The sequence below is a fragment of the Penicillium chrysogenum genome (assembly GCF_028827035.1).
Source record: "Penicillium chrysogenum strain IBT 35668 chromosome Unknown utg000001l_segment0_segment0, whole genome shotgun sequence".
NCBI lineage: Eukaryota > Fungi > Ascomycota > Eurotiomycetes > Eurotiales > Aspergillaceae > Penicillium > Penicillium chrysogenum.
This window is the reverse complement of record NW_026622749.1, coordinates 8,672,209-8,695,147: the sequence shown is the minus strand read 5'-3', so window position 1 is coordinate 8,695,147 and position 22,939 is coordinate 8,672,209. Positions and strand designations below refer to the sequence as shown.

Here is a 22,939-nt window from a genome sequence, read left to right as displayed (position 1 = left end):
TAATTGATGCCTGGAAACCCAGGCGGCTAATAATTTAACTTGTCGCCAACTCCAATCTCTCAAATCCCAAGGAAACAACAACAACATAACCCTCCCACCATGGCGCTAGTAGGCTACTCCGACTCCGAAGGCTCAGACGCCGAGCCAGACACTACACCCGCACCCCAGGTTAGCAAGGCACCCCAAGTTAGCAAAGCAAAGAAGTTAGGCTCCAAAACTGGGTTCCAGATCGACCCCAATAACCCGGCCAAGATCCGCGTCGCGATTCCAGAAATCAAACCTGAACACCCATCCGGCGAAGACACAGAAGATGGTCCGCGCAAAAAGGCTCGTTTGGGTGGAGGAGGCCTTTCGGGGTTCAACGCTTTCCTTCCAGCCCCGAAACGAACAGCCGAAAAGAAAGCTCCAGTGGCGACAACACGAAAAGTGTTTAGTCTCAAAACAGGAGCAGGCCCTGGATTTGATCGCACAGCTGATGCGGAGATGAAGAATGATTACGCCTTCGAAAATCTAGCGGGTGGAAATGCAGAGGACACCATACCTGCACCTGGCTCAAAAACCGACGCTGCATCAGAAGCAACGGCGGAGACAATGGAGCCCCCAGCGGAGGTTAAATTGCAAGGAAACCCGATGATGTTCAGACCGTTGTCCGTCGGACGACCTCAAAAGAAGAGAAAGACCACCAAGGTTGCCGAACAACCAACACCTTCGTTGTCAGCGGCGCCGAAACCTGCTCAGCCTCTACAGCAAACCCCTGCCCCTGCCCCTGCACCTTCACCCGCACCTCCACCACCAAAACCCAAAGTCAGTCTCTTCTCCCTATCCTCGGACGAGCCCACTTCTCAGCCAGCCCCGACGCCTGGATCATCAGCAACCTACCAGCCGCTGGTATACAACGCCGAAGGCGAAGAAGTACCAGCAGCTGACCCAGAACTCGCCGAGCACACACCAATCGCCATGGAGCATTCAACGGCAACAGTATCAACCAATCCTACATCGTCCTTGGACAGCATTGCCAATGATCTGAACTTGTCCAAGGCCGAAAGACGCCAGCTCTTCGGTCGAAATGCCATGCCGTCACAGTCACAGGTGCGTACGTTCAACACAGACGAGGAATACGCATCGAACCAGGTTCTGGCGCAAGGCGAGCTGGCCGGAGCACAGCACAACCCCGTGCGCGCCATTGCGCCGGGCAAGCATACTCTCCAGCAACTGCTCAATGTTGCAAGCTCGCAGAAGGAAGCTTTGGAAGAAAGCTTTGCAACAGGCCGGAGAAACAAGAAGGAAGCTGGATCCAAGTATGGATGGTAGTTTTAGCATACATAAGGCCGTTCTGGGGAATTTTGTCAAGCGCATTAGCATTGAGATACCATACCACTTTGTAGGGAATGACATACGGCAATTTGAATAAACAATTAAAAATGTACATTTAGCTGATATGTATCTCTAAGATCTACCTAGGTATCATCCATATACAAAAGAAAAGACATGCAATCATCCAACGCCATGAAATGTAACAAAATAACTCCAAAATAGACAATTCCAACTCCTTTTATTTTTTGGAGTATCAAGACGACACATCCACAACTTCAGCGAACCACTGCTTGAGTGCAGTAGCCAAAACAGAGGGCAATTCGCTCACATCACGAACGACGAGGTAGTAAGGGAAGGGGAAGTCCTCGAGGTATCGCTTCATCTTGAGCTTCATCTCACCGCCAGAGTCAGGATCGGCCTCGAAGCTAGCCTGCGAGAGGTCAAGGATGGAGCTACCCTTGACAGCATCGACGATAATGAAGACAACCATGATGCGCTCCTCAAGCGCCTGTCGAACAAGGCGGCGAATAGTATCGTGATCTTCACAGATACCATCCGAGATAATCAACTGAAGCTGCCAGAGATCGGCAGAGCCAGAGCCAGGCGAGCGCTTCCAGCGAGCCTCACGGAAGAGGGCGATAGAATCGGCGATCAGCTTGCGCACATTGGTACCAGTTTGCTGGTAGCTGAAGTGCTGGAAGACCTGGGAGCCAGCCTCAGAGGAAAAGGGCTTTCCGAACTCATGAGCGACACGAACGTGGTCTTCGTTACCGAAGCCAAGGACACACAGGTCGCCAGCTTCCAGCATGCTCAGACTCTTCGCAACGAGGGCGAGTGTCTCGAAGGCGAGCTGGCCACTGCCGCTTTCCAGCATGGACTTGCTGTCGTCGACAGCCAGCATGATCTGGTAGTTGCGCTTTGAGGGGATAGAGCGGCGCATCCAGATCTTGTCACGCTTGTACTGGGATGCGATGTAGGGGATGATACGTTTGATGTTCAGCCGCTTTCCGGTACGGAAGTCACCGCGGAGCTTGGTGGCCATTGTCGGGGCGAGAATGAGACGGAGTTGTTCGGTCAGGGAGAGGGAGAGATCATTCGTGGCGGACTCGTAGTGCGACCAGAGGCGGCGGGCTTCGTCTTCTGGGGTTAACGGGGGGAGCGAAGAGGAGAGGTGGATCGCTGCGAGTTGTGAGTCGACTTCGTCAAGCTCCTCGTCCACTTCTTCGGTGCCTTGTGCTCCATCTGCGCGATCGTGGGATGATTGACCGCCAGGAATGAAGGCACCGGCGGACTCGCCCTCGGTAGGAATGGTCTCGCGGTCGATTTGCATCTCATCCTCAAGCTGGTTGTCCACGGCATCTTGCTGCTCATCCGACACGTCTGGGAGAACATCGTTCTCACCAGGCTTGATGTCGGACTCCACACCCTTGCTTTGGTCAAGGGCTTGCGTTTGATCGTCGTTTGCTTGTCCAAGGGCCTGGGTGTCTGCGGCATCGTCGTCATCCTTCAGATGCTCGAAGTCCGCGTCGGCCATGTCGGTGTCTTGGGGCATAGGCTGGGATTCCTCATCCTCTTGGGACGGGTTGAGGATCTCCTTTTGTCGTCGATGCCATTGCTCAAGGATATCACCGAGCTTCTTGAATGCCTGCATCTGAGGTTCATCTGGCCCGTGATCTTCGCCGCCAGCAGCGTCCCGGCTGGGCTGGCTTTCCTCGCTATCCTTGGCAGCACCTGTCTGTTGGTCGAGATTGGCAGTGGGATCAGTCGAGCCGCTTTCCTGCTGAGCGTCACCTGAGGCACCCTTTTCTTCATTTTGGTCTTGCTCGGCTCCGAGCCCGCCAGTGACAGCTTCACTGGGAGCGACGTTGTCACCTGCGGCATCATCCTCATCGCGCTGTGCGAGGAAGTCGTCTTGCTCAGGCTCCTCGGGATCTTCTCCACCAGCTTCCTCTTTCTCCTCTTCTCCGGCTTCGCCTTCATTAGTATCCTCCGCATCATCAGCCATTTCTTCATCTTCCTCGCCTGGCACTTGATCCTCTGGGGCCGCCTCGGCGTCTTCTTCGCCGGCATTATCATCGGCATCTTCGACCTTCCCTTCTTCTTCGGGGGCAGGACCGAAATCATCGTCAACATCATCCATATCATCGTCATCTTCGCCATTGTCATCCTTGCCTTCACCATCATCAAGTTGCATTTCCTCGGGAAGTTCAAGTGTTTCTTCTTCCTTCGCTTGAGGATCGGTGACGTCCATTTCCTCGCGGCCAACTGCCTCGCCCTCGTCTTCGGGGGCTTCTTCATCTTCCGTTTCTTCTTCCTCTTCCTCTCCTTCCTTTTGCTTCTCTTCGCCCTTTTCACCATCCTTGTTGCCCTTCTCTTCCTGAGCAGCAGCTTGTTGCTCGGCCTCTGATTGGCCCTTTCCTTCTTCGTTTTCGGTATCTTTCTGCTGCTCGTCATTGCCACCGTCCCAGAGCTTTTCGTCCACAGCACCTGGATCGAGGTCATCGACGCTTCCTGTCTCTTCGTCGATATCGTCGTCTCCTTCGTCGGCACTGTCGTCGTTCTCCTCCTCGTCCTTGCGGTCCTCGGCATCACCTTCCAAGTCTTCCTGATCCATGTTGACAGCATCCTTGGAATCGTCCATTTCATCATCACCGTCCTCTTTCTTGTTCTCTTGTTGCGCCAATTCAGACAGATCTTCGTCATCTCCAACATCTTTGCTGATGTCTTCCGCGCCTTCACCTTCGCCGAGACCTGTTCCACTTTCCATCTGGCCCTCCTTGCTTTGATCTTGGGATGCTTCGGCAGGACTGCAGAAGCCTTCGGAGGCGACTTGCTTGAAGGTCTTAGTCAGGATGTAGGATGTCTTACAGATCTCGCGATGGACGGCAATGAACCGATCGGCCAGATCCCGGCAGATTTGGTAGTATCTGTTGGCGATAGGCAAGATACTAGTGACCAGTGCGGCAGCAACGGAGAGGCCGCCAGCGGAATGGTCTTGCAGGCAGTGCAATTGATCAAGGACCTTCTCCAGTGCGGTGGTGATCTCGGTGAGATGGACAGCCTTGATACCGCGAGAGAAGAACTCATCACTCCTCGACAGCAATCCATCAAAGGTGATGGCAGAAGGCACATCTTTGAGCTTCTGGAGGCCGATGAGCATCTTGTCAACGGCCGTTAAGAGGCTGCTATCAAAGGCTTGAATGGATAGGCTGTTCTTATCATTGGCCTCAGGGAGAGCAGCGATGTTTGCATTGACCCAAGGTGTGATTTGGTCCAGCGCGAAGGACAAGTCAGGGCGAACTTTGCTCCATTTCTTCAAGTCGGCAGTCAATTCATCAAGCGATGATTGGGTCTGCTGCGCGATCTCGTAGTTTGCGTTAGACGCAATCCTGGTGGGAAGCATAGGAAGGGCTTCGTGCGACTTGCGTAGGCTATCGAAGGATGCCTTTTTGGCGCGGAGCTGTTCCACGATCTTAGATGCATCAATTCCTGAGAACTTGGAATGCACTCCAATGATCATTGCAGCCAGTCCAAGAATAGGAGCTAGCCAAGCCACGGTTCTGGCCAGATTGGCTCGCTCTTCCGATGCAGACGCATGGTCTTGCGACAGAGAGTTTGAAGCCGCTGTCCAAAGGTTCTGCACCTTGTCAAGCGTGGACTTCAAATTGCCCAAGCCTGTGAGTGCAGGCGAAATGACACCTCTCTGACGGCGGACAGTGAAAATGAGATGCTCAATAGACCCCATGCTTCTGTGGACTTCGACATTGCTCAGCTCCTCGGAATAGTTGCGAGCTGCTAGGCGGGCCTTAGGCAGGAGATCCAGAAGTCTGTGGAAGTACCAGTCGGCACTCTGAACTGCCGTCGAGGTTGCAGCGCCAGCCTCAAAGGCGGCACTAGTGGCGAGAACCTGTGGAACTGTTTCTTGAGTTTCGATCACGCTCGATCCAGCATTACGTTTCACACCCATCTCATATAGTTGCTTGAGGGTCTCAGCATAGAGGCGGCGTTTCTGGGACTTGAGGTGCTGGACGTCGTCCTTGTTGTCTTCGTTCAGGACCTTGGGTGTCTTAGACTTGAACTCATTCATGCTTTCAATCACTGAGACGATGAAGCTGTCGAGGTCCTTCGCAATGTCGAACTCGGCTGGAATTGACGAATACAAATTCATCATGTTGTTGGCTGTTCCATCCGGCTTCTGGAATCTGAGCGGTCGAGTGGACCACAGATTCTTGTCATTTTGGCAAACGGCCATTGCCTCAGGGAACGTCGCAGTAGGGCGGACTGGCTCTGCTTGGGACATGGAAGTGATCTCCTCAGTGCTTTCCGGAAGGCCTGCTTCAAGGATCGATTGAACCGGCTGGCCAAGAGCTGCACGGTACTTTCGAACCAGCTTGAATAGCTTGACATGCGACCTTCTAGCGCTTTCCTTCAAAGCCACAATGTTGACATCTTTCCAGCTTGCAAGCTGAATCTGCTCCTTGATATCCTTCTCAAGAGCGGATCTCTTCTCCGTTAGATACTTGTCCACTCCAGGCTGGAAGGGTCCGTAGTGGTGGAGGAAGTTGTCCAAGGCAGAGACAAGCTTCTTGAGGCAGGGATAATCTGCGGTGAAGACCTCAAGCAGTGCTTGGAAGTTGGCAACAAGCTGTAGACGGCGAGCAAACTGGCCTGTAGTCGTAGACTTGAAGAATTGCTCCAGGGTCAAGACCAAGTTTTGGGTGTGTTCGGTCATATCCTGCTCGCCTGCCTCGGCCATCATGATCGGAGCGCCGATAAGTGCCTCATAGGCGATAAACCACCAAGCACTCACCTCGTCCTCGCATCTCTCTTTCTCGATATCCAAGAGCTTGGCCCAAGTTGACAGCTCAAGACGGCGCCAGCTAATGAGAGTACTTGTAATCTCATTGTAGACAGTAACAGCCGAATATTCTCTGCTGGCCACGGTCTGCCACTCATGTACGAAGGAATGAAGCTTCTCAACCTTGGTCATGAACTTGGCAACAGGTTCAGTGTGCTTGAACTGAAGGATTTCCACGCAGCATTGAATGACATCAGCGAGGACAGTATGTTCAGGCCAGGCTTTTTGTATCTGGGCAAAGCGGGCTTGAACAGAAAGCGCGAGAGCAACCAGCTTCCTTGCCTCTCCAAGATTCGAATCAGTGTAGAAGTTGTAATTCTTCTGGTGATTGTCGGACCCCTCACCTATGGCATCATCAAGAAGCAGAAGAACTGCAGGAAGATGGTTTTGGGGTGACATCGGGGAGAATGAATCCTTGTTGTCAGACCAAATCGAGCCCAAAAGATGGCCTGATTGCTTGACAAAGGTAGTCAATGCAGTTCCACTGCGCTCATTCGAGACGATGTTTGCATGAAGCGAGGCAAGCCGGAGAGCGATGCTCTTGGGGTCAATACGGTCAACGCCATCGGTTGTTTCTGTGTCTTCATCTGATCCTTCATCGAATGTAGGGAAGAGAGCGTGTAGCTCGGCTTCGTTGACTTCTTCTTCCTCTTCCCAGGACCCCTTAAAGCGGTATAACTCTCCCTTTTCAGCTTCATGTTCCCGATCTTCTTCAAGCTTGGCCTTCCATAATTGATGGAAATCAGCGAAAACACGGCGGATAATCTCCCGTCCAGCCTTTGTATTCAAGACCGTGGGATCCGCATCCTTGGTTGCCCAAAGGGCCGACAGTTCCTGAAGGCGCATTTCGTTCGCATTCTTCGGGGTGCCAGGGGCCTTTTGATCATTCTGAATAAAAACGGGGTGATGGATACCTCCTAAGAAGGGTGTTCGCTCGCTCAGAGACTGAATATCAGGAATACCGCTAGACTGTTCCGGTCGGCTAGAGGCCAGGAACACACCAAGGTCCAAAAGCTGCAAGAAACGAACCACAGGCACTGTGATGTCATCATAAGATCTGTAGTGAGTGCTGAGACGACTGCTCAATTGTTTGATGTTATTGCGCAGAAGCTGGATCATATCTTGGGACTGCGAAGATTCGGCAGAACGGACCATTTGCTCCGGGTCTCTGTTAAGGACAGAGTTGATCAAGTTGACGAACTCTCCCTGCAAGAGACTCAATTGGGACTGCTGGGGCCGGTTTACCAGTGAAGGAGGCGGAGCGGAACCCAGATCACGAATTTCATTGTGCAAGAGCTCAGACCGGAGGTTGGCAATCTGGCTGGTGAAAGACTTCTCAAAGGCAAGAATTGCTGCAGACTTGGCGGTGTATTCTTGCAGGCGTTGAGAGTGGCGTTTGCGCTGCACAACGAGGCCGAGAGAAGGGTCAAATGTCTTGTCGGGCACAAACAGACGCAGAAGAATGACTGCCAGCTGTACCGCTGCCAGTCCGGTGGTTCGAATGCTCTGCTGCTGGCTTGATGGCTGTGCTTGCAGGGATGAAATAAGGGTTGGTAGAGCCTGCTCAGCGAGGGGCTTGAGGAAGTGACCATTTGGCAAACTTCGGTCCAGTTCAATCTCGATAGGTGGCTGTTGAACGCAAAGATCCCCGTTTTGGATTCCTTGCAGAATCGAGATGATTTCCTCGGCTGAGCGAGGCTCGAAGAACTCCCGATGACAAGCCACCAGTTCTCCTGTGAGCTTAGCGACAGTACGTCTGAGGTCCATGGACTGATCTGTTGCGATCTGTTGACTGCTCAGGGAAATAGCCTTGGAGAGCGCTTGTTTCTCTGCCTCCAGCATGTCCATCTGGCCCAATTTTGTATTGCCGATAGCTGTCAGCCTATCCAATAGCGACAGAGAGATAATGCCACCAGTAGCAAGCGCAGACTCGGATTTGCTTGAAGAACCCGCAAATAGCGAGATCCTATGGAGAATATTTGGCGCGTCGCTCTGGAAATTCGATGCGTCCAACGGACGAGCCGCACGACCAGCGAGGAGTGGCATAACTGTCTGAATGACTGTATCATTGACTGGTTTTCGGAAGAATGAGGAGATGTCGTGGTACTGGCAAAGAGCTTCGAAATCATTGGCAAAGTATGGATACTCGGTTGACTCTGAGCGTCGAACTGCATGAGATAGCTCAGCGACGGTTTGTTTGATACCCTATTGATAGTCAGCATATATAATTATTCAAGGTTGACATAGATCGAAAATACCTGAACAAGTACGTCACCATCAGCGCCGTCCAGAAGGATGAATCGCTGAGCGTCAATCAATGAATCACGAACACGACTCAATTGAGACAATTCCACGCGGGTTTGCAAAGCCAAAGTTGTAAACTCAAAGACTGTTGATTCCAACTCGGTCAGAGAATCCAACTTATCTTGAGAGATAGGGGTGACATGTCTCCAAGAATCCCAGATTCTTTGCATGCTAAGACCGGATGTCAAAGCCCAGCCTTCCTGGAACCGATCCAGAGCTTGTGACAAAGCGACCTGAAGTGGTTTGAGGAGAGGCGACGAGTCGAGCAACGACCCACAAATCTTCCGGCCCATCTGGAGGTAGACTTGGAATTCACCTTCATCGACCTGGCTCACCCCGGTAGCTCTGTAGATGTCCCAACATAGACAGATCACGGTCCGAAGGGCTGCGATTATTACAGGGCCTTGGAGAGAGATCTGATCCAACGACTGGATGTAATCATACAAAGCCTGGCCACAATCAGACAAGAACGATGCAACAGGTTGCGTCGTGTCTTTCATCAATGCAGGGATCCGCTCAGATGCCAATGACCGCTCCAAACGTGTCATTTGGCTAGGCTTGAGCTCTTTGCCAGATACATCGGCTTGAATTAAACCTTCCCTGAGGCGATGGATATCCAGTCTCAACTCCTGGAGATAAGCCAAGACTACCAAACTAGACCGGAAATCACTGGCTCCCGCAATAGCAATGAGAGGCTCGTTTGTGAGCGGGTGAAGAGGTTGCAACATTCCGCGGATACCCAGGCGAGCTCCTCCAAGCACAATCTCGCCGTTGGCGATCTCAAGCGGCTTCCATTGGTTGTTGTCATGGAACAAAGAGATATAACGCTGCAGAACATTGGATGGCTTCTTTTCTCCGTTGTTCTCGGAGTTGAGAGCCACACTGTTGCTTGGCGACTGTTGGAGGTAGGCCAAATCCGCTGGTGAAAGATGATCGAAGCACACCTCAAGGGCGTCTTCAAAGGCAGACGATGGCAAGGAGGTATCCAAGTTCCAAATATGGCGCAGTCGATAGAGGAAGGATTCGCAAGTGTAAGATGGGCCAACAGGAGCTTGGATGTCTTGAAGCTCGCTTGGCAAGAAACAGATTTCGGTACAACGGTTCCTCATGGCACGGGACAACTCGCCATTGCGGGGATCCATGGTCAAGAAGATTCTGAAATTGGGATGGGGCGTGATGATCTTGGCAGATCCATCCTCTGTCCGTTGCTCATTGAGAATGAGTGTGCCATTCGGCTCCGTCAAAGAATTTAATCGGTCAAGGACGGATGGGTTGCAAAGGTTGGCATTGTCGAGAATAACCCAATTTCCATGCTGGACAGCCTGAGTGAGAACACCTTCTGTCCATTCAAATCCAACCTTCATCTTATCAGATTGTTGAATAGCATTCAACAAGTTCTGGGCTCTCTCGAGGAATTGTTTGTAGGCCGGGTCAGAAGAAGACTGGCAAAGACTGGAAAGCGAGCGGATGACATTTTCCAGTGAGATATCTGCAGACTGGAAATGCTCGCAGATGCGGAGTGCAGAAATCACAACATCAGACACATCCCCTGAAGCAAAGCAGTGGATGAGCTGGTTCCGCAAGAACATCTCAATATCATGGACAAAGCCTGAAACCTCTCTACGATGATCGATTTGTTCGAATCCACCAATGAGATCCATAGTATCAGTGTCAGCACTCAGAGCCAGCTCGACAAGGTTTGCACCGTTAACCGCTGCCAGCTTTCTGATGAGAGTAGTTTTGCCACATCCAGCAGGACCAACTAGAATGCTCGGCCAGGAGTTATCGATACACAGGATGAGTGACTCGATAATGTGAAGGTCCTTTGGTAAAATCTTCATGTTTGGCTCGGCCAAGCGCTGCAGCAGAGGGTCACGGGTCAAAATGCCCAGGCCGACCTGCAAGTACTCGGGTGTGAGATTATGGAAGTAGCTCTTCGAGCCAGTGTCAGAGTCTGCGAAAACACGATCATAAATCTGAGACACCACGTTACGATCCGCTTCGCTTCTGAATCGCTGACTGATAACGACATCAAGGAAGTGCTTGGTCTGGATCTGCAGGTTTCCTCGGTCGGCGAGTTGAAGCCATCGCTGGATATCACGCAGATTGACTTCCCATGGTCCGCCAATGGCTCCTAGCCGACGATCTCGCGTGATCGCTTGGTTCAAGAGAGATATGAAATCCACCAATCTCTCGGTCTGCAGAGAGGGACTGCCAGGGAAAAGCCTGGAACAGATTGTTTTCAAGTCGCCATCAGTGAAGCTCTCGGCGTAAACCACTGTGAATCGGTTGACGAAAGATGCAGGAAGGCCCTTTCTGCCACCACCCTGGTGGTGAGGGTTCTGAGCAGCAAAGAGAACGAAATCGGGGTGTCTTTTGAACGTCTGGTCCAGCTCAGCGATATACACTTGCTGGCGATGATCTAGACAAGAGTTAAGACCTTCAAGAACAGATTGCGAGGCTAGGTTCATTTCATCCAGCAGAACCCAGTCACCACGCTGCATGGCTCGTAGGAATGGTGCGTCACGCCAAGTGAATTGGCCGACGTCTCCTCCTTCCACCGGAACGTCTGAACCGAACAGATCTGTAAGATCTGTCTGTTCCGAAAGGTTGATTCGAGTGAGAGGCTTGCCAAGAGCCCTGGCTAGAGCCGTCACAAGCGTAGTCTTACCCACACCTGGGCTTCCTTCCATAAGAATAGGCTTCGAGGATTGCAAACCACGCGCAATTCTCACGGAGTTGGCGATTGTGGTTGGAGCATCCATTGTGAACTGAGGATCCGGGTCTGCTGCGCCAACTGTAGGGAGAGCGAATGGGCCGACACGCAGAGCGCCAGGTTCTGCGGAGACAGTGGTCGATTCCCAGTAGATCTTGGAAGCATCTACATTGAACAGTTCACTCAGCTTGGCGAGGCATGACTTGCGGTTACCCTCGAGGTTGTTGAGAGAGATGGCAAGCATTGCAGCAGGGTTAGCACCCAAGGTGTCAACGAAGACCATTGCGGCACCTTGTACGATAGCGAATGCGGTGTCTGCGCTTTGACAAGTGTTGACAAAGTCAACCCAGGCAAGAAGGTCACGGATGGAAAGCGATGTGGCAGAGGTGTTCTGGAAGGTTACTTTGAACCACTTGGCGAACTGCAGCATAGCCTTTGCCACTTTCTCCTCCTTCAGGTCCAATCTCTGTGAAAGAATTGGCAGGATATCCTCATCCTCAGACAGCTGAGGGGCCCAGATTTCTGTCATACGATTGCGAAGAGCAGCCGAAAGCTCACGTTTTCCGTAATCACCTCCGGGGTTCATAGTGGATAGAAATTGGAATCCGCCGTCTGCCACAACCATTGAATCAACGGGACCCTTCTCGGCGAGAAGAATCGACCTAGCGGGTTCCAGAACACTGTTAAGCCTTTCGAGAACGGAGTCATCCGCGAGAGAAATTTCATCAAGAAGGAAGAATTGACCAGTCTTCATGGCGGTGATCAGGCTTCCGTCAGACCATTCAAACAGGGCATTGCAACGGATAGCGTTCTTCTCAATCTTCCGCAAAAGAAGCTGATCCTTGGCTTGGCGCTGCTCCGTAGTTAATGCTGTGAATTCCTGCTTCAAGTCATCGAAAGACGCGCCGCTTAGCTGCCCGTGAAGGAGCATTTGAAGGTCATCTACAAGCTGTTTCTCGATAGCAGCCCGGTTTCGGATAGGCCGTTGAGCACCAATAAGGTCACCGGTCTCCAGATTCACATGAGCGTTGACAATGAACAACTCGCGTCGGAAAGCTTCAGCGACGGCCTGGCAAAGCTGGGTTTTACCGCAACCAGTTTCTCCGACAAGAAGGACCGGCTCGTTGTTCTTGAGGGCCTTCGAAACGAGAACGAATAGACGCCTCATGGCTTTGGTCCACACAATACCGGCTGGAAGCTCGCTCATCCCGGGAGCATTCTTTTCCAGCTCTGCGGTGCTATACAACGTATCCTCGTCCAGCTTTACCTTCATCACTTCCTCGATCACGGCCTTGATAGCGGCTTTCTCTTGTGGATTGCGAACACGTTCGCCGAGAAGCATATAACCGTTGACTGCTAGCTGCTCGCGATCATCGGCTTCACGATGAGCCCATCGGAAAAGATCGCGCAGTGTGGCAAAACTGTTCTTTTGCTCGAATAGTCGATTAGACTGACGCAACAAGGACAATTTCCGGTAGACAGCAACAATCCGCGTGCAGAAGGAGGGGGCGATCTGAGAACGTTCCTTCAGGATGAATTCCAGCTCGCTTTCTGGGATATCATCGAAGTGCAGCTCGAGGAAACGGTTCCTGAAAGCACGGGACAGGACCTTTCGGCCACCGTACAGACCAGCGGGATTTTGCGTGGCAAACAGCATGAAGTTCGGGTGCGGGTGGACAACTTCTTGAGTTTCGGGAATGAAAAGCTCGCGGTTATCGTCGAGGAGTCGGTTGAGAGCTTCAAGAACATCAGAAGGTGCCAGATTCAGCTCATCCAGCACAATCCAATAACCGTTCCGCAGTGCCTCCACCAACACACCCTCCTGATAACGCAGGCTTCCATCGTCCGTGGAGACGTAAGATCCGAGGTACTCTTGCAGATCCGTGTGCTCGTGGTTGTTGATTCGTACAAATTTGTTTCCAGAGACCTTTGCCAGATACTCAATCATACTCGTCTTTCCTGCTGAAGTCGGACCTTGGAGAAGAACGGGGAATCGCCGAGTTGAACTGGCCCGGACCAAGTTCTTGAGATTCTTCTCGATGAATGGGGTGATGATGTAGTGTGGTTGCTCCTCCGGAACCATAGGACCGCGGCGCATCCAGTAATGCTTGAATTGCACATAATCATTGCCATCCGTTGGTGGGCGAGGGGTCTGTCCGAGAAGAGACCTGGCGTTCTTCGCGTTTCCGAAAATATGAAGCTCAAGCAGAGGAATCAAAGCTCGTTCCGAGACCAAGCTCAGCACGGTCAAGAAACTCATACTGAAACCCTCAAACATTGCTCTGCGTAGCCCATAAACATGTGCGTGGTCGATGACATAGATCAAGGCACGCACAAGGGTACGGATACTGAAATGAGGTCGCTGTCCAGCTCCATCGGTAAGTTTGTTCTCGTTGCTGAGCTTCTTGGTCACCATGTAAAGCTGTGCGAGATCTGGCACAGCGCGCTGATCACTGATTGTCAAATCACCGAGGTATTTCTGAATCAATGCCAATAAATCATCCAAGTCGCTATCAGGCGAGTGCACATAGAATTCGGTGAACCGGGAACGCAGACCTGGGGGTAGATCTCTCTTTCCAGCATCTGTTGCAGGGTTCATAGCACCAAAGATACGGAATTCCGGGTGGCCGAAGACTCTCTCAACATCGCCAGCCTCGGAGAGAAGAACAGATGGTGCTCCCTCACTGCCATGGTGAAGAAGACTGGCAATATTCTCAAGGGTATCAGGGGAAGCCAAGTTCACTTCATCCAGGAGAACCCATTCGCCGTTCCGCAGAGCTCTCACAATCTTACCTTGAACAAAGGCGAAGGCAAATTTGGCATCACCTTGTGAGACCTGGGCCTCGAAATCTCCGAGCTGGGTCGCGAAGCTCTCCCATCTTTGCCGCAAGTGCTGGTATTTGGGAGAATCCAACTTCCGTTTTTTAGCCGGCTGTTCATCGCCATTCTCCGCTGCGGCGTTCGGGGGATTGAACACGCCATTTGCAAGACGAACGGCTTCATGCCACAATGTCACCAATCGTACCCAATTGGAAGATGCGGCACTCTTCGATACTGAGGACAAGAACTTCTGGTTCTTTTTGGCCGAGAAAGTCAGCTCGAAGAGCTGGGTGAATTCATCCAGCATTGGGACTGCCATCGTACGAATATTGACGGGTTTGAAACCACCCAGCAAATCAGTGCTTTCGCTCTGTTGTGACAAATTCACTACTGTGAGTTTCTGGCGCATCAAAGATGCAAGATGCTGGATCACTGTGGTCTTTCCGATACCAGTTTCTCCCACGAGTAAAACAGGCTCTGCCATCTGGATTGAGGCAGCTACCTGTTCCATGAGGGTCAATGCCGCTCGAGTGGGAGCAAAGCTTGAAGCTGCTGCGGCAAGCTTTAATGCAGATCCACTTGGTACTTTGATCTTGTTGCAAGATTCTCTACCAAGAACAAGGCTGTTGTTCTTGTCGGTATAAGAGGGAGTGCGCTCATTGAGACAGTACTGCGCTCGCTGGGGAGAAATCTGGAGTGCTTCGGCCACAACGGCGGCGAGAGTGCTCTGCATTGACTTCTCGGGCAGATATTTGAGGAACACGTCAACTACGTCAAGGAATATTTCATCCTCGGTGCCTTCTGACGTGGGCTCATAGCCAGTCTTCGCACCCACGCGGTGTAGGCGATTATGCAGGCGGCTGCATAACTTGATCAAATCGCGGAAGCCTGGGGTACGACCTTGGGAGCCCTTGATTGCCAGGCTTCCATGGAACGCAGAGCAAACTCGTCCGTAGACATTCATGAGAGTCGGCACACGAGACTCAAGCAAGGAGAACTTTTGCAGAATGACATCACGCATCTCATCCACGGGAAGAGGCTTGACTTGCACTCTCTCCCAAAGTCTGCTCCCGAGCATAGAAGTACTCGGTGCGATCTCCTCGCCGGCAATGTTGTACGATGACTTCATGGTTGCGATGATTTTGAAGCCCTCGGCACACTTGATTCGCTCCCTCCGGCTTGGGATGGTTAGCTCCCCCTCTCAATGATCGGGAGAATGAGGCCCATTACTTCAGATGGAGCACGATCAAGGTCTTCAATCAACACCCAGCGACCTTCGCGTGCAGCCTTGGTCAATACACCGGGTTGCCAAGAGAAGGATCCGGAGGCAGATGAAGTGGCATACATTCCAAGAAGACTCTTTGCATCTGTCTGCTCGTTCAGGTGAAGCGTGACCATAGTTTCGGCTTGGCCCATCGTCGCAGCAATGTCGTTAATCAAAGAGGTCTTGCCCGAGTTGGGCAAACCGACCAGCAGGATGGGCTTGCACCCCAGTAATGACCCTGCAATCCGGCGCAGGTTCCCAACTGTGGTCGATGTCTTGACAACAGCGGAAGGAGCCGGGGGCGTATCTTTCAGCCTGGGAATCAAAACTCCGCAAATCTCTGCGGTCTTGGTTGTGAAAGATTCCCGTGTCCTCTCGATCAACGTCAAAGTGTTGCTTTCCGTCCTGGAAGACCTCTCGGCCCGGATAATTCTTCCAAGAGTCTCCCATCGCCGTTCTTCCCACAGTCCTAGCACACGGTAATCGATTAGAGTGCCTTCCCACTCTCCTTCTATAGGTTCGGTTCCGGTATTGACGCGGACCATTTTTTCTGTTGCCGCATCCGCCGCGTGCATATATAAGGCAAAGCATCGTACAGCAAGGTATCGTGTCACTCGGTCTTGGGATTGGAAGAGGGACTGAAGTTGAAGCGGTGAAACGATGGGAGAGAAGGTTTCAAGATCAAACGAAAGAAGTCGGAAGAGGGCGAGGAGTAGAAGTCTAATGGTAGGTTGGTCCAACTGTAACAGCGTTAATTCCTTCGACACGGCCAAAGCCGCCAAAGGTCCAGTCTGTGATGAGGCATATTGACTGGCAAGCGACCGCAGATGCGGCGCAAATGGTAAAATCTGCGCAAATGCCGCTAATACATGAACGTAGTCAGCATGTAAATCCGATTGAAGCCATCGAGCTGCAAGATCGACAAAAATCGGTTCGTAGAGTCTGAATATGCTCTCCGTAAATTCGTTGTTTAATGCGCCAAGCGCAAGCGCGTGGAGGTGCTGAGTCCCCGATGCAGTCCGAATGAAAGTCGAGATTCCACTCGGAAGCTGCTCGAGCAGTTCGGACTCAGTAAGAGTCCTCTCATAGACCGGCCTCCGATCCATGTTTATCCGGTCGTAAGAGGGACTGTGAAGTTTGTAATAAGAGAAGGAATCCCGCTTCATCGGCTTTTGCTCCAACTTTTTTTCTTTCTGCCGCCTGTGGCGCAGCCCCGCCTAGACCTGGAGCACACCGCTTTTGATCCCGGAGCTTGCGCCACACTTGCGTGTCCGACAAGGCTGTCTTTGAAACAGAGTCGCTTTTACGAGGAGATGCTGATATCGCAATATCGCGGTTCATTTATGTTACACTGATGCCAATGAGTGGTCAGGGCTCGGGTGGCGAGGGCCAATCCGGGACGCAACTAAGAGCTGATCAGGACATCCCTCAGCCTCGAGATGTGAACCGGGAAGCCGAGGGGTTACATGAACCGTATGCCTTGGAGACTCCACCTTTCGTTATGGTACTCATCAGTCTGTTTATTTAGGATCTCCTTCAAACGGAAACAGAAACAACGATCACGGTTCAGTCTGTCTAGCCTGCTCTCCCCTCCCGTTGGCGGATCGGATACTGGCTTTGGCTCTCCGGCGCCGCAGGGTGGTCAGAACGGAGATGCGTCGCCTCTCGATCCTCACGCGCCGATAGGGTTCAATAGTGGTGTCAGCGCATCGAAAGATGGTGCGCCGTTGGACTGGTACGTGGAGGGCCCAGGACGACGTGTGGGTTACGACGACTTCACCGCTATCGATTGGATCTACGAGTATACCAAGGAGCGGCAAAGGAAGCGGCTTCTTTACTCTAGTGGACAGGGTATACTGGGGCATGCTCGTCGACTCCTTGATGCAAGCAATGTCTGGTTAGTGTTGATCGCGACAGGCATTGCTGTAGGGATAATCGCTGCTTCTATTGATATTGCAACGGATTGGCTGGGTGACCTGAAGTCCGGATATTGCAAAAATGGAAGTGGAGGTGGCAAGTTTTACCTAAATAAGAGCTTTTGCTGCTGGGGCCTCGACGGTAAGCCGATAGCGTCAAGTCTCCAAGTCTCACTACTGAATCTGGATTTGATATAGATTACTCTAAGTGTCTCGACTGGACACCTTGGGGGAATGCATTAGGAGCGAACTCCAGTGGGGGAACATATACGGTTGGATACATCTTCTATGTCGTATTTTCGGTAATGATATCCCTGTCCCCTACCTTCACAGCTCTATTGACAATATCTAGGTTTTTTTTGCTGCATGTGCTTGCTTCCTGGTGCGAAATTATGCCGTTTATGCTCGACACAGTGGTATTCCCGAGATCAAAACAATCCTCGGTGGAACTGTCATCCGACATTTCATGGGGCCATGGACGCTTGCCATCAAATCACTGGGGCTGGTGAGTCAAGCTTCTTTTTGGTAGAAGGCACCTTTGCTGACAAGATCAGTGTCTCTCTGTCGCATCTGGTCTATGGCTAGGCAAAGAAGGCCCGCTTGTGCATGTTGCATGCTGCTGCGCCAATATCTTGATGAAACCTTTCGAAAGCCTGAATGGCAATGAAGGTACGTTATTAATTATCTATTTCTCTCGGTACATTTACTCATTTCACAGCACGCAAACGAGAGGTCCTTTCTGCGGCTGCCGCAGCGGGTATCTCGGTCGCATTCGGAGCACCCATCGGAGGTGTTCTCTTTAGTTTGGAGGTATGAGCTATTCTCGATCTCGTGCTGTTTACTTTGCTGATTATTCTAGCAACTTTCATATTATTTCCCCGACAAGACCATGTGGCAAAGCTTTGTCTGTGCTATGGTCGCCGCTGTTACTTTGCAAGCCTTGAACCCGTTCCGGACAGGTAAAATTGTGCTGTATCAGGTCACCTACACTCGAGGCTGGCACCGCTTCGAGATTATCCCATTCATTATTCTTGGCATCGTAGGCGGTCTCTACGGTGCATTCCTCATCCGCGTGAATACGAGAATCACCAAGTGGAGACGGGCTCGGACTTCTTCTCGGCCAATCCTCGAAGTAGTTGTTGTGGCTCTCGTTACAGCTTTGGTCAACTATCCAAATCACTTCATGCGGGCTCAGAACTCGGAGCTTGTTCAGTCGCTGTTCGCTGAGTGCAACAGTGTGACATATGATCGATTTGGTCTCTGCGCAACAGGATCTGCCTCAGTCGGCGTGGCAATCTACCTGGTCATAGCTTCTTTATTTGCCTTTTTCTTGGCTTCGTTGACATTTGGACTTGAGATTCCTGCTGGTATTATCCTTCCTTCGGTCGCTATCGGTGCTCTTTACGGGCGTGCTCTAGGCATCATAGTCCGCTTGTGGCAAGAGTCTTATCCGAAAGCATTTCTGTTTAGCAAATGCGAGCCAGACATTCCATGTGTCACACCTGGCTTGTATGCAATTATCGGGGCTGCTGCTGCTCTTGGTGGCGCAACTCGAATGACTTTGTCAATTGTCGTTATCATGTTTGAATTGACTGGCGCGTTGACTTATGTGATACCCATTATGATTGCCGTGATGTTGTCGAAGTGGTGTGGTGACATCTTTGGAAAGCGAGGTATCTACGAGTCATGGATTCGACTAAACGAGTATCCTTTCCTCGACCATCGCGATGACACCACTCCGCCAGATGTATCTGCCCGCCGGGTCATGACAACCGTGGACGATATCAGCGTCATTACTGCTACCGGCCATACTATTGCTTCGATTCGCAACCTCCTAGCTAACTCTACATATCGTGGGTTTCCCATAGTCTCAGACACATCAAGCCCCATCCTGCTAGGCTACATCACTCGCAATGAGCTTTCTTTTGCTCTGAAGTACTCGACCTCTGGTGCCCCCCGCAACCTCTCCGACGAGACACAGGTCTTCTTTTCGCATCAGCCTTTTGCGGACCCTATTGATACCCTTGATCTACGGCCTTGGATGGACCAGACACCTATGACGTTGAACAGTAACATCACTTTCTTGATTGTCTTGCGAATGTTCCAGCGACTTGGCTTGCGTTATGTGCTGTTTGCCAACAAGGGCATTTTACAAGGACTACTGACCAAGAAAGATGTCTGGTCAGTGCTGAATGGCGTGGAATTTCGCCGAGAAGAATCCCTTCGAGACGAGCAATTCCGGGATTTCGAAAATCGTAATGAGGCTGAAGAGGTTGGTTTGCTTGATGGGAATGATACTTCCAGCGTCGGTAGTTCGTTGAGGCGGGATTCTCTTTGATTATGTTTGCTACCGTATTGCTCTGTATATTCTGAATCCTGTCACAATATTCACGAATGTTCACTCCAAGTAAATGCTAGATAAGTCGGTAGTTACGTACATCAGGTATGTTGTAGGTTATTGGAATAGAACTGTGGCTGTCCCCACCGCCCTTTCCAACCCCACATCTTTCTGTCAATTTTTTAAACTGACCGCCCTCATGTTTACGGCTACCGATCTTTCTACGCTTGAGAAAACCAGAAGACCGGAAGATAAAATGATGATCGATCCTTTTGAAGTGCGCATGCGCTTCACTACACAGCTGCAGCACCTTAGCGCTGCTGTCACATCCTCACAAAAGGCCGCCCATTATGCACTAAAGTACCGTGACCTCGATGAGGATCTCCACTCATGCATCCTAGAGCAGCTTGAGAGGGTAAGAGTTCCAATTTCCATTATGTTGATCCATTCTGACCCTGTGTGTGTGGTAGAACAACATGAACAACCGTGCCAACATCATGTACTTTATCGAACACCTCTGCGAAATGGCCATCAAGGAAAACTACCTCCCATACGTCCGCATGATGCAGCGCGACATTCTGCGCGTGGTCGACTCGGTCGTCCCTTCCGATGGCACTGGTGCAGCCAATGTCAAACATGTCCGCCACGTGCTGAACGGTCTCCGGGCGAAGGAAGTCCTCAGTGTCGAAACCGTGGCCGAGATTGATGCCGCTCTGAAAGACCGGGATTCCCACCCCTCCCACCTGGATCTCGAGCAGGAGGAAGGTGCTGAGGGAGGCAGCAAGTCGAAGTCTGATAAGCCCCAACTACGCCTTGACAAGAAGCAGATCGAGCAGCGCATCGAGGAGGACCGTGAGCGCAACAAGCGCCAGCGCGAGAGCATGTGGGCCATGACTGGCAGCGATCGAGACGAATATAATCAGATGTGGGAAGAGCTCAGCCCCACTGGGGAGGATGACTTTATCAGGTCTCGTGAGGAGGCCCTGGAACGTGCCGAATGTGTTCGCAAGCATGAGGAGTTCTATAAGAACCTATATGGTATCAAGGAGTAATGATTCGGTGGACACACATTGCTTGCTATCCTTTGCATTATGATTCCCAGGGTTTTGTTTGCGGTCTAGGCGTTCAATTCGGGACTCTGCAGCGTTCTGGTCTTTATGGAGTCTATATACAGCGTGTAGCACTTGCATCTGGCTGCATAATATTCAAGGGTCGTGCCACTTGACTGAATATTCAGCATCTTCAACTTGCAATTTCCAATTTTCAAGCTTGCCATACATATGTTTATTTTCTTACCCCCTTCAGGAGGTCAAATATTATTTTGGCCACCATTTTTTCCCCAGGGTTCGCCGTACAGTAGGACCTCCGATATATTACTCTCCGTAACTGAGGTTGGTTTCTACAACATATACCACCTGCAATAATATGCTTCACTTATGCTCATTAAGTTTCTATTTGGGGGACCCTGGGCACACAGGAGCAGGTAGGTTGAGTTTTTATGTGGTAATATACCTTGGATTTCGCTTCGGTGCTCGTGTTGAAGATCGACATGGTCTTTATATATTTTTGACGTGGTGGGACAAATTGGTTGCTCGTGCAGATATTTGGCGCCAGGTGATGTTTCCCAATGCATAGATTTCATTTTCGATACTAGACGAAGATAACTTAATTAATATGAAGAAGATAGACCCTACTCGCCCACTGAGTGACCTCGGAAAGGTGAAGTAGAAGTTAACATTGGAAGTGATAGCGGAGTTGCTTATCGTCTCCGCTCTCGGGAAATCCTGATCGCCGAGAGATTTTTTATTTTTGCTTCACCTCTTGACCAACTCGAGGAACCGCTTCCCCCATTTGGGTTTATTACTCTATTTCTCAATTTTATTTTCACTCTATGTTTGCTAACTTGGTCACTGCCGCCAAGGGTCTATTTACGCGACAGCCCGAAGAACAAGAGTCCCAATCCGCTGGCACCTCTGCCAATTCCAAGATGGTGACAGCTACCCGACGAGCAGATGTTGCGCCCGAAATTGCGAACGGAAAGCGCAAGGCACAGTCGGCAAGTGCTAGCAAGAGCGAAGATCAGCAGACCAAGCGGAGAAGAAGAAGCGACCCGAAGGCTACTGGAACCGATCAAGAAGCCGTAAAACATACACCAGCAGAGAAATCCAGCGTAAATGCCGAGAAAGCACCTGCGGGCAAGAAGATCCGATTTGATAGCGAAGAGCCCGAACCCCTCGAAACACAGCCGGAAGAAATCTCGGAAACACCAACCCAGGATGACGACGACGAAGATGATAGTGACGATGATGCGCCAGAGACCATCAATAACTCTGCCCAGCTATTGAAGATGAAGGAACAGGCTAAGAAGCAAGAAGCAGCCAAGCAATTGTACGGATTTCTTACTTTTAGTGAAGTCAGCTTTGACTAATAATCTTTTACAGAGAAGAGCAACTGAAGAGAGAGAAGCGACGGAAACTCGATGAGCGTCGCAAGTTGCAAGCCAAATGGATTGTCAAGCCCAAGGAGGCCCCAATTGATGACATGCTTTCCGAGAGCACGGCTACTATCCAAGGCACAACTACCCAAGATGCACGACGAGCCGCTCTTCCTGCTTTGCTTCCCGATGACATTTTGAACGCCGAGTTCTCCATTCGCCCCCCAACCCCCCGGCTGAAGATCAATTTGCCATGCCGAAAAAGTCAAATAAGTTGCGATTCTTGGATAAGCAGGATAAGCTTCCCAAGGATATCAACATGGGGGATGTCTCTATCCGGGTGCTGGATGCGCCATCCTCAAAGAAGTCCTCGAAGCCCGCACTGGCCCCTAAGATTTCCAAGGCCGGACGGAACCTCAAGGGTAGCATGCTTCAGAAGACTCGTACCATAGCTAAAGGCAATGGGCTCCGACAGAAGGCAGGCGGTCCTTCTGGATTCGTTCGCCGGTGAATTGGAAAATGTTGTACGGCCATCAAAAGCGAGTTTTCTTTACTTTCACATACCTTCAAACATAGCTGGAAGTTACATCTACGACCTGCCAGTTGTCAACGGGGGTCACGCTCACTTGCATCGGCTGGTGTTCCTCTCGGGGTTTTTCAATTGCCCCCATTGGCGCAAATCGAAAGTCGGTGTCAACTGGGCATGCAACGAACCCCGCGTCTACTGCAGCCATTTTGTGATCAGTCATGAAAAGAAAAGGGATTTCGTTACTAGGGTTGCATGGTGTTCGGCGGGAGTAGAACCTGGTCTTGCAATTCAACTTTGGGGAGTTATGTATATAGGATTCAGTCAATTATCCCCAATAATGTCTGGCAATATAAATTCATTCAAAAAGAAAATATAACCATATCTGAAGAAATCTAGAAATCTAGAAAAGAGTCGGAAGTGAAAATGATAACAAAAGAAAGCGCAAA

General features: G+C 51.0%; 4 protein-coding genes across 4 annotated transcripts; 3 read left to right on the top strand and 1 right to left on the bottom strand.

Moving 5' to 3' along the window:
- Positions 1 to 99: 99 nt before the first annotated feature.
- Positions 100 to 1,311, top strand: N7489_003419 (PRCC domain-containing protein; the record flags this gene model as incomplete). Its single annotated transcript, XM_056709174.1, has 1 exon — positions 100 to 1,311. One exon carries the CDS (start codon positions 100 to 102, stop codon positions 1,309 to 1,311), a length of 1,212 nt encoding a protein of 403 aa, XP_056573476.1.
- Positions 1,312 to 1,567: 256 nt separating this feature from the next.
- N7489_003418 (AAA family ATPase midasin) lies at positions 1,568 to 16,382 on the bottom strand (the record flags this gene model as incomplete). Its single annotated transcript, XM_056709173.1, has 3 exons — positions 1,568 to 8,377; positions 8,431 to 15,180; positions 15,243 to 16,382. The coding sequence occupies 3 exons, from the start codon at positions 16,380 to 16,382 to the stop codon at positions 1,568 to 1,570; spliced, it is 14,700 nt and encodes a 4,899-aa protein (XP_056573475.1).
- Positions 16,383 to 16,630: 248 nt separating this feature from the next.
- N7489_003417 (uncharacterized protein) lies at positions 16,631 to 20,582 on the top strand (the record flags this gene model as incomplete). Its single annotated transcript, XM_056709172.1, has 9 exons — positions 16,631 to 16,749; positions 16,805 to 17,334; positions 17,391 to 17,494; positions 17,545 to 17,697; positions 17,747 to 17,861; positions 17,911 to 18,002; positions 18,052 to 19,497; positions 19,763 to 19,945; positions 20,001 to 20,582. The coding sequence occupies 9 exons, from the start codon at positions 16,631 to 16,633 to the stop codon at positions 20,580 to 20,582; spliced, it is 3,324 nt and encodes a 1,107-aa protein (XP_056573474.1).
- An 839-nt stretch (positions 20,583 to 21,421) lies between these two features.
- Positions 21,422 to 22,475, top strand: N7489_003416 (uncharacterized protein; the record flags this gene model as incomplete). The annotated part of the gene is made up of 3 exons (XM_056709171.1): positions 21,422 to 21,918; positions 21,972 to 22,167; positions 22,230 to 22,475. The coding sequence occupies 3 exons, from the start codon at positions 21,422 to 21,424 to the stop codon at positions 22,473 to 22,475; spliced, it is 939 nt and encodes a 312-aa protein (XP_056573473.1).
- Between the last annotated feature and the right edge of the window lie 464 nt (positions 22,476 to 22,939).